Below are 10,000 nucleotides of genomic sequence, written 5' to 3'. Positions count from 1 at the left end.
ATAAAAAAAACTTTTAAGTGCAAAAAACTTTTGTGCAAAAAAAGTGTCTGAATATGAAAAATTTCACCAAAAAACCTTGATAATATAATGGCAGATCATCCATAAATATATCTTCAGAAACGGAAACTCTGCAACACACCGATCCTCATCGATCGAAATAACAGGATGAAAAACTTTGTAGTTAATCGAAAATCCACTTCTCCAATAGGTAAAGGACCACCTTCAAACGTATCCATAGGGGGAAATGCCAAGCACTCGAGAGAAACAGAAAGACTTCATGGTGCAATATTATAAAAACCAATTCCTTTATTAGGTACTCATTGCACTTACTCAAGAGGTGTCCCAGCCGACACCAGCATCAACAGCATAACAGCAATCACATAAACGAGCCTGGCTACTCAGCACATGCACAGTAGCTAGCAGCCAAAAACGTAATGACGTCACATCAATCAAGCCCCGCCCTACGCGTTTCGTCATCGACGTCCTCACGGGGCGGAGTGGGAGTGGGATAAATTCTTTATTTGCAAGAGTTGGTGAATATGTTGATACTTTTTTGAAAAACATTGTTATGACAAATAGGGCTTTTCTGAGAGATGGTGGACATCTTATTAACATCCTTAAAGAATTACATAATGTTGATAATTGTATGTTGGTTACTATAGAAGTAGAATCTTTATATACTACCATCGATCAAAATGATGGAATTAATGCGGTAAAATGGGCCCTTAAACATAAATCACTCCTGAAAAGATCGCAGAGGAAGTTTGTTGTTGAATTACTTGAATTTGCGATGAATAACAATTTCTTTTGGTACAACAACACTTTTTTTCAGCAATGTAAGGGTGTTGCCATGGGAGCCAAGTATGCTCCCAGTGTGGCAAATCTGGTAATGGATAAATGGGAGGAAGAAAGTATTTTCAATAAATGGCCAGAGATGGCGCTATACAAGAGGTATATTGATGACATTATAATGGTATGGGATGGATCCAGAGAAAAGCTCGATTCCTTTATGGAATATATTAATATGAACCGCTATGGATTGAGATTCACTGTTATGAGTGATTTTGAGCAAATTAATTTTTTGGATCTGGTCCTATATAAAGATAATGGCCAAATTTGTACCAAAACTTGCTTCAAGGAAGTGGACAAAAACAGCTATATACCTATTTCTAGTGGACATCATCCGAATTGGTTATATAGCACTCCAAAAAGTCAGTTTACCAGATTAAAAAGAAATTGTAGCGCTAACAAAGATTTCTTCGATCAATCTGAGGTGTTAATTGAAAGATTTATAGAGAAAGGGTATGATAAGACCTTTTTGATTAAAGAGAGAAATTCGATTGGTATTAAAGATAGGGAGACGTTTCTTGGAAATAAAAAGGCTCATTTGGGATTTGAAAATAATGTACCCTTTATTACTATCTATAATATGCAATACAAAAATATTGAACTAATTTTTAAAAAATATTGGCCCATTTTGTTAAAAGATGATATACTAAATAAATTCTTATCTAAAACTCCTAAATTCATTTATAAGAAAAATAAGTCTCTTAGGATGAAACTGGCTCGCAATGTCATCGAACCCCCAAAAAAGTTCGATCCGTTTCCAAATTTAAATGGTTTTTTTCCTTGTAGGAAGTGTAAAGTCTGTAGGACTGTAAAAGTTGGTAATAATAAAAAAAGAAAGTCATTCTGCTCTTCATTTTCCAAAAAAGAATATGATATTAAATCCCTGATTACATGCAATTCTACACATGTGATTTATGTTTTAGAATGTCCATGTCATTTGAGATATATTGGGAGAACTGGGAGATGTTTAAAAACAAGAATAGGCGAACATATAAGAAACATAGTAAAAGGATTCGATAAACATAGTGTATCCAAACATTTCAAATTGGTACATAATTGTGATCCGAGCTTACTTACCTTTTATGGGATCGAGATGGTAAAACCCCATTGGAGGGGCTCGGATTTGGTTAATGAGATTTCCAAAAAAGAGACGTTTTGGATTTATGAACTAAATTCCTTGCAACCATTTGGGTTAAATGTCGATATAGATTTGAATTGTTTTCTCACAAATTTTTAATTTTAAATTTTTATGTCATTTTAAGTATATTTTTATATAGGCAACTGTTTAAAGATGATATATGGGAGATTGTGTGCTTTTTGTACAATTTCTGTATTATTTTTGTATTATTACTAGAGTTCCCCTTTATTTGTGTTTAAAGTGTTACTGGCCCTTTAAGTTCCCTTTTTGAAACACAGTCTTAGAGGGTACTGGCCCGTTATTGTATTTATTTATTTAATTTATTTATTATTATTATATTTTTATTTTATTTTTGTTCTCTTGTTTTAAAGTTTTTTTTGCTTGTGATGGCAAATATATTGGATACATTGTATATCCTTTGTGGACTCCTGTCATCGATGGGGTGGCTTGCTTTGCTTGATTCCCCATTGATGTCAGCTGTTCGTTTCCTGTGAGTGAATATTTAAGGAGGTTGAGACGTCTCATATCTATCCGCTCCGTGAGGACGTCGATGACGAAACGCGTAGGGCGGGGCTTGATTGATGTGACGTCATTACGTTTTTGGCTGCTAGCTACTGCGCATGTGCTGAGTAGCCAGGCTCGTTTATGTGATTGCTGTTATGCTGTTGATGCTGGTGTCGGCTGGGACACCTCTTGAGTAAGTGCAATGAGTACCTAATAAAGGAATTGGTTTTTATAATATTGCACCATGAAGTCTTTCTGTTTCTCTCGAGTGCTTGGCATTTCCCCCCATGGATACGCTTGAAGGTGGTCCTTTATCTATTGGAGAAGTGGATTTTCGATTAACTACAAAGTTTTTCATCCTGTTATTTCGATCGATGAGGATCGGTGTGCTGCAGAGTTTCCGTTTCTGAAGATATATTTATGGATGATCTGCCATTATATTATCAAGGTTTTTGGTGAAATTTTTCATATTCAGACACTTTTTTTGCACTTAAAAGTTTTTTTATATTTTTTTGTGGTATTGGCATATATATATATTTTTTTCTGGACTTATGATTTGATGATTTCTTTATATATATTTATACACATTTACTAGCGCAAATTATTTATTTTTTAGGTGGTGCCATGGTTGGGATTTGAACCAACGACCCCAGTGCTGCCAGGCGGAAGGGCTAATCATTTAGCCACTGTGCTGCCCAAGATTTAAAAAAAAAAAAAAAAAATCTTTAGCTTTGTGCTACTTAGTGCGCCGGCAACACTGCGCTTCATGTGGCTCCATCATAGGTTTTCCAGCTTTTATGCAGCCATAGCGGTAGGACTGGACGTTCTCTATGACCTCAGGTTTGATGGGTGCCGGCTGCACAGCTCGGAGGTCATGGACACACATTCCTGTAGGGATATATACAGGTTCCCTATACTGGAAGATGAAGTAGACTGACAGCGTATATCTCTCACCTCCGTATATCACCTCCTCTGGAGATGAGGATAAGGGCGAGGACAGCACCACCCGACTTTAAATCCTAGTTCCTGGCAAAGCACATAAGTAGTTCCTGAAGAACACGTTCCTCAGAGGATCTTCACCAGAGAAAGAAACTATTAAAAGTCAGCAGCCACAAATCCTGCATCTGCTGACTTTTACCAAAAGACACTTACCTGTCCAGGGATCCAGCACCGTCCTCACTCGGGTCAGTTCTGTGCCAGACTTCAGGTCCCTGAGCTGGGACTTTGCAGCAGGCTTTCCACTGCCCTTTGTGAACGGTCCTGCAGCCTTCTGGGACCTGCGACATGTCCCAAACGGCTGCGGACAAAGAGAGGGGGCCGAACATCCGCTTGGCTGCTGTGTCCCAATATGACCAGCGGGTCCCCGAATGCACCCTGTATGTGTCCATGCAGCCGTGTGTCCCAATAGAAATTAATGGGACGCTGGCATGGGAATGCATGCAACACCTGTGCATCCCCATGCTGGGAAAACAGGGACCTGCACGGGGCCCGCAGTAAAGCACCCCGTAGGAAGTACCCAATATCTGATTTCAGTCTGGTCTGGTCATGTGATGCAGAAGCTCCGGCTCCCTGGTGTCATGGAACGCTCAACAAGGCTAAATCCAGGGAGACGACTCCCATATCCCATCCATTGTCCGCACTCCCTCTTCTCCCCTGCAGCAGCTGCTCCATGCACAGGGGGAGCCAGAGCTTCTGCATCATGTGACCAGACCAGCCCACATTGAAATACGGTATTTGTAGATTTTTCCTAGCAGTAGTGTACAGCATAGGTGGGGGGGGGGGGGGGGGGGGGGGAGAGGGAAGCAGCATTTTTAAGCAGGCTTTTATGTAGCCTTTACTTCCAATACAAATGGCACAAGCCCCTCCCACGTTACCTGTACAGGTGTACCAGGTCTGGATGAGGCCCCAGATGAAGGTGCTGCATTTATCACACATCTGCTTCACGCTCTTGCTCTTCTCTTTGTAGAATCGATGTTCTAGGATGATCCTCATGTTGGGTTCCTCTTCATGGGGGTCCTTCATGACGGAGGAAACAACAGAAGAAAAGACTCAGCAGGTGACATGAAGGATCTGGGGGGGTCGGCCTCCAGTCTATTCCCCTTCTTAGGGCCGCTGTGGTCCCCGTTTTCACATCCCCCCCCCCTCCCCGAATATCTTCTCACTCACTTTCAGTTCCTGCAGCTTCAATCGGAGATGGATGAGTCTGACCACTGCGTCCTTCTGCTTGTCCGAATTCTCGGGCAGCTCCAGGATCACCTGCTTACACTCCTCTATCGCCTGTCTCAGCTGCTGGATATCCGACGCCAGGAAAAGGCCCTGAGAAAGGACAAAAAGTCTAAAAATGGGGGCCACCTACCCAACAAATACTCATCTGAAGGATCTGCAACTTCTGGAGGTCACGTTCCTCAATACAGAAACACGAATACCATTCATACAATCTCGTATTGTTCTCATCGGATTAATCCAGAATGACAACCAATCATCACCTAAAGAAGTCCTTTATTCCTGGAAATCCTTTTGGAGGATTTGAGGTCTTAGGGGAGCTGCTGCAATATGAACCTTTTCTTGATGGGTTGTTTGGCTTTGTCATTAGATACTCACCGGCCTCTTTATTAGGTCCACCTGTTCAATGGCTCAGCGACACAAAGTGCTGATCAGCCAATCACATGGCAGCAACTCAATGCATTTAGGCATCTAGACGTGGTGACAACGACTTGCTGAAGTTCAAACAAAGTATCAGAATGGGGAAGAAAAGGGATTTAAGTGACTTTGAACGTGGCATGGTTGTTGGTGCCAGACGGGCTGGTCTGAGGATTTCAAAAACTGCTGATCTGTTAGGATTTTCCCGCACAACCATCTCTAGGGAAATCCAGACTCATCAGAGCAGGCAACGTTCTTCCAATCTTCTATTGTCCAATTTTGGTGTGTGAATTGTAGCCTCCGTTTCCTGTTCTTAGCTGACAGGAGTGGCCCCCGGTGTGGTCTTCTGCTGCTGTAGCCCATCTGCTTCAAGGTTGGACGTGTTGTGCGGTCAGAGATGGTATTCTGCACACCTTGGTTGTAACGAGGGGTTATTGGAGTTCCTGTTGCCTTTCTATCATCTGGAACCAGTCTGCCCATTCTCCTCTGACATCAGCAAGGCATTTTCCTCCACACAACTGCCACTCATTGGATGTTTTCTCTTTTTCAGACCAATCTCTGTAAACCCTACAGATGGTTGTGCGGGAAAATCCCAGGAGATCAGCAGTTTTTGAAATCCTCAGACCAGCCCGTCTGGCACCAACAACCATGCCACGTTCAAAGCCACTTAAATCCCCTTTCTTCCCCATTCTGATGTTCGGTTTGAACTTCAACAAGTCGTCTTCACCACTTCTAGATGCGTAAATGCATTGAGTTGCTGTCATGTGATTGGCCGATTAGCAATCTGTGTGACCGAGCCATTGAACAGGTGGACCCAATAAAGCGGCCGGTGAGTGTAAGTTTACAGCAAAGAATTGAAATGCCTCGTTATACCGCGAGCGTCAAAATCCAGCCGCACACAGGCTCCTCCTCCAATACGTTGCACCCAAACACCCCCCGTAGTTCTTGCTCCCCCCGTAGTTCTTGCTTACCCCCCCCCCCCCCCCCCCGTAGTTCTTGGTCCGATGTCTGTTTTGTACGCCGCTGCTTGTCTTGGGCAAATGCTTTGAGGCGAAACAAATGGCAGTTATCATGCAGCCTTCTCCTTGCTAGTTACGTTGTCGGATGGCTGCAGTGGGAGGGGGAGGGGAGGGGGTGCCCTGACCTGACAGTAATGTTTAGAATGCAGGTAGGTACATAGGAAATAGCACAACATGTACTTTACCCCAGAGGAGCGGAACACCTAAAACAAATGGCAGTTATCATGCAGCCTTCTCCTTGCTAGCTATGTTGTCGGATGGCTGCAGTGGGAGGGGGAGGGGAGGGGGTGCCCTGACCTGACAGTAATGTTTAGAAAGCAGGTAGGTACATAGGAAATAGCACAACATGTACTTTACCCCAGAGGAGCGGAACACCTAAAACAAATGGCAGTTATCATGCAGCCTTCTCCTTGCTAGTTACGTTGTCGGATGGCTGCAGTGGGAGGGGGAGGGGAGGGGGTGCCCTGACCTGACAGTAATGTTTAGAATGCAGGTAGGTACATAGGAAATAGCACAACATGTACTTTACCCCAGAGGAGCGGAACACCTAAAACAAATGGCAGTTATCATGCAGCCTTCTCCTTGCTAGCTATGTTGTCGGATGGCTGCAGTGGGAGGGGGAGGGGAGGGGGTGCCCTGACCTGACAGTAATGTTTAGAAAGCAGGTAGGTACATAGGAAATAGCACAACATGTACTTTACCCCAGAGGAGCGGAACACCTAAAACAAATGGCAGTTATCATGCAGCCTTCTCCTTGCTAGCTATGTTGTCGGATGGCTGCGGGGGGGGGGGGGGTGCCCTGACCTGACAGTAATGTTTAGAATGCAGGTAGGTACATAGGAAATATCACAACATGTACTTTACCCCAGAGGAGCGGAACACCTAAAACAAATGGCAGTGAGAGGGAAGCACGCTGTATACGGTGCTGGAGAGGTCACCTTCATAGGGGATCTCTGTATACAGCAACTCCTACAGGAGATTGTCGAGGAATGAGGTTCAGGACTTGTTCACACTGGCGGTCGAGGGGTGGTTAAACCCCACAGTTGAGCCACATTTCTACCCCCCCCCCCCCAGCTGCTACCCCTTTAGCTGCACATACCGCATACTTTGCTTTGCAGCCATGGCAGGAATTGAACCCCTCGCTGCTTAGTGCCTCCGGAGTGAAACCCATCCAAGTGAATGGGGTGGTTCTGCAAGCACCCAGCAACCACGTGCAATGCCCTCAGCTGTGCTGCGCTACCGCGGCGTTCAAAGGGTTAAAGCAGGCAGCAAGGTGTCGAAGCAATGCCTCCTCACCACCTGACAAATGCTCTCTGAAGAGTGATCCGAACATGGATCATTCTTCCGATAGCAAAGCAAGTGTGAGTGAGCCCTCAAAAAAGAAAGGAAAAAAGAAACCGCAGCCGACAGAACACACATCAGTGAAGGAAGAGAGATTTCTCAGGAATACAGAACAAACAAAATGAGCTCTGGAAGCAACCCGGACTATTTTCTGTGGTGAGGATCAGTATGACCTGCCGGTCTGATCCTGATAATAATCAGTGGTTAGTTCACTGTCAGCTGGAAGAATGCCGAGCCCTTTCATTGGAGTGTCTAGAAGGAAATGTGGCAGAAAGGCGGACGGGGGAAAACCAGACCGATCCTCTGCTACAGTCACCCTGCTATAAACCATGGAGACATGGAGACAAGGTAACCCGCCTGGGTGCTTCCTCACCGCTGGGACGCAGGAACAAGGTATTCTAGCCGGGAATCGCACCCAAAAACTGGACAACACTTGCTTACGTGCAACTGGAACTACTTTATTGAACAGAAATACAGGTTTTTATATACTTGACGAATAGGGGCAGTCCCCACATGAACAATAAAAACAAATATTACACATTGGGATAAAAATCCCACACCGATTAGATAACGGTGTAAAGCTGACACCAGACTAATCCCATCATGGAGGAACCTCCAGGAGGACCAGCCAACAAACAGAAGCAATCTGCGACTCAATTAACAATGGGACAAAGACAGAACAGAACACACATCACACAGCAAGAGGCCTCAGCAGCAGGTTGTTTTCAGCCGATTATACTGTTCTCTGCTGTGAGTCTGGGGGGGGGGGGGGGGTGTTGAAGCAGTCAATGCTGGTTTGGGCACAGAGACCCCAAATCTGTATCCTGGTCCTCCAGCTCTCCCAGTCTGTGAGTTTTGGGGAGACATGGACTTGAATCTGAATGAAAGGTCCCCCCCAGGCACACATCTCCCAAAGAATAGAGCCCCCCCCCTCAGATGACAGGGCCCAAGGTCAGTAAGCACGAGGCTAGCCCTCCAATAGCCCCCGTCCCGGTTGTGTGTCACAGTAACTACAGCATGTACACTGAAGGTATTTCCATATTGTGAACAAGCAGTACAACAAATCCTCACTCACCTCCGTATCTATCAGCATTGTGAAGGGATTAAAGGCACAGTCTAAACCTTGGACCGCGTTTCATGTTACACTCATATTTGGGGTATAAAATGATATGTGGTTGCATACCACAGCCCTAAAATCTACACCGCCCCCTCCTCACTTACCCCAACTGCCCATACAGTCGTGGCTCCTGCTGCTGTCAATCAAAACCTGTGAGCAGGGAGCAGAGGGCGGGGCTAAGCCATGCTGTGCGTGTCAATAGATACACATGGCCGCAGGTGTGCCACCATAGAAAAGGCTTCCTTAGGGGGCGCACTGAGAAGAGGTGGAGCCAAGAACGCCAGTGGAGGACCCCAGAAGAGGAAGATCGGGGCCACTCTCTGCAATACCATTATACAAGGCAGGTAAGTAGAACATGTTTATTATTTTAATTTTAAAAAATATATTTACACTTTAACAAATACACATTTTTTATTTGATCAATCTGGGTGCATTTATTACTTGTTTTTTTAAGTTGGACTGTACCCAGGCACTGAAATCGACGCTTTTTGTCTCCTCCGGTACCAAATGCCGTCACATGATGAGACGAGAGAGTCCTAAGACCTGTGTAAGCTCCCGCTCAGAGCCCCCGTGCACGGTCAGAGCCCTCGCGCACGCGCTCGCTCAGCGCCCTCGCGCACGATCCCGCTCAGCGCCCTCGCGCACGATCCCGCTCAGCGCCCTCGCGCACGATCCCGCTCAGCGCCCCCGCGCACGATCCCGCTCAGCGCCCCCGCGCACGATCCCGCTCAGCGCCCCCGCGCACGCTCCCGCTCAGCGCCCCCGCGCACGCTCCCGCTCAGCGCCCCCGCGCACGCTCCCGCTCAGCGCCCCCGCGCACGCTCCCGCTCAGAGCTTACACGAGGCATCTTCTCCTCACTCCCAGAAGCTGAATGGATCCATAGAAGAGTCAACGGAAGGGGAGTATAAACGGCTGTACTGGGTGCCACCAAACTGAATGGACTGTTCAGGTAGGTCCTAACAACGTATAGGAGATGTTTTGCGCACAGCTTACCACTGGCCGGGAAAAGTGGTCCTCGGAGACCCCCAGATCCATCACTCTGTCTGCGCTGCGGAATTCCAGTTCAGGACGGTGAGGAGATCTCGGTGGGAAATCTGAAAGAACGGCCAACAATGATCAATAGTCTACAAACTGTCCAGTCGGCCTGAGTCAATGTGGCAGAGCAAACGGTGATGATGGGTAGAGTGATCTTCAGCAACCAATCAGCTGTCTCCTTATTGAACCCAATATGTAAAAGGACATTTATGATTGGGGAGCTGCACTTTGCACTGCCCTTGATATTAAACGTATGGAGGCAGGAAGTGCTGGTGGGCCGAGGTCCCATCCAGGGGACATAGAGCACCAACAATGGCAATCAATGCAGTGCAGAGGTCACCCCCACCTACAAGGAG

The 10,000-nt window shown here is 45.9% G+C and overlaps 1 protein-coding gene across 1 annotated transcript in view; it reads right to left on the bottom strand.

Moving 5' to 3' along the window:
- The window catches only part of DEF8 (differentially expressed in FDCP 8 homolog), a 32,448-nt gene extending 22,732 nt beyond the window's left edge, over positions 1–9,716 (bottom strand). The window contains exons 1-3 of the mRNA XM_089664868.1: positions 9,603–9,716; positions 4,658–4,807; positions 4,366–4,507 (exon numbers count right to left, since the gene is read on the bottom strand). Of these exons, the coding sequence (XP_089520994.1) occupies positions 4,366–4,507; positions 4,658–4,807; positions 9,603–9,644 (334 nt within the window). The 5' untranslated portion in view covers positions 9,645–9,716. The remainder of the gene's footprint in view (positions 1–4,365; positions 4,508–4,657; positions 4,808–9,602) is intronic.
- Positions 9,717–10,000: the final 284 nt, after the last annotated feature.

Source organism: Staurois parvus, unplaced genomic scaffold (assembly GCF_062004578.1).
Source record: "Staurois parvus isolate SC_StPar_1 unplaced genomic scaffold, SC_StPar_1.0 ptg002082l, whole genome shotgun sequence".
Classification (NCBI taxonomy): Eukaryota; Metazoa; Chordata; class Amphibia; order Anura; family Ranidae; genus Staurois; species Staurois parvus.
This window is presented reverse-complemented; position numbering and strand designations above follow the sequence as displayed.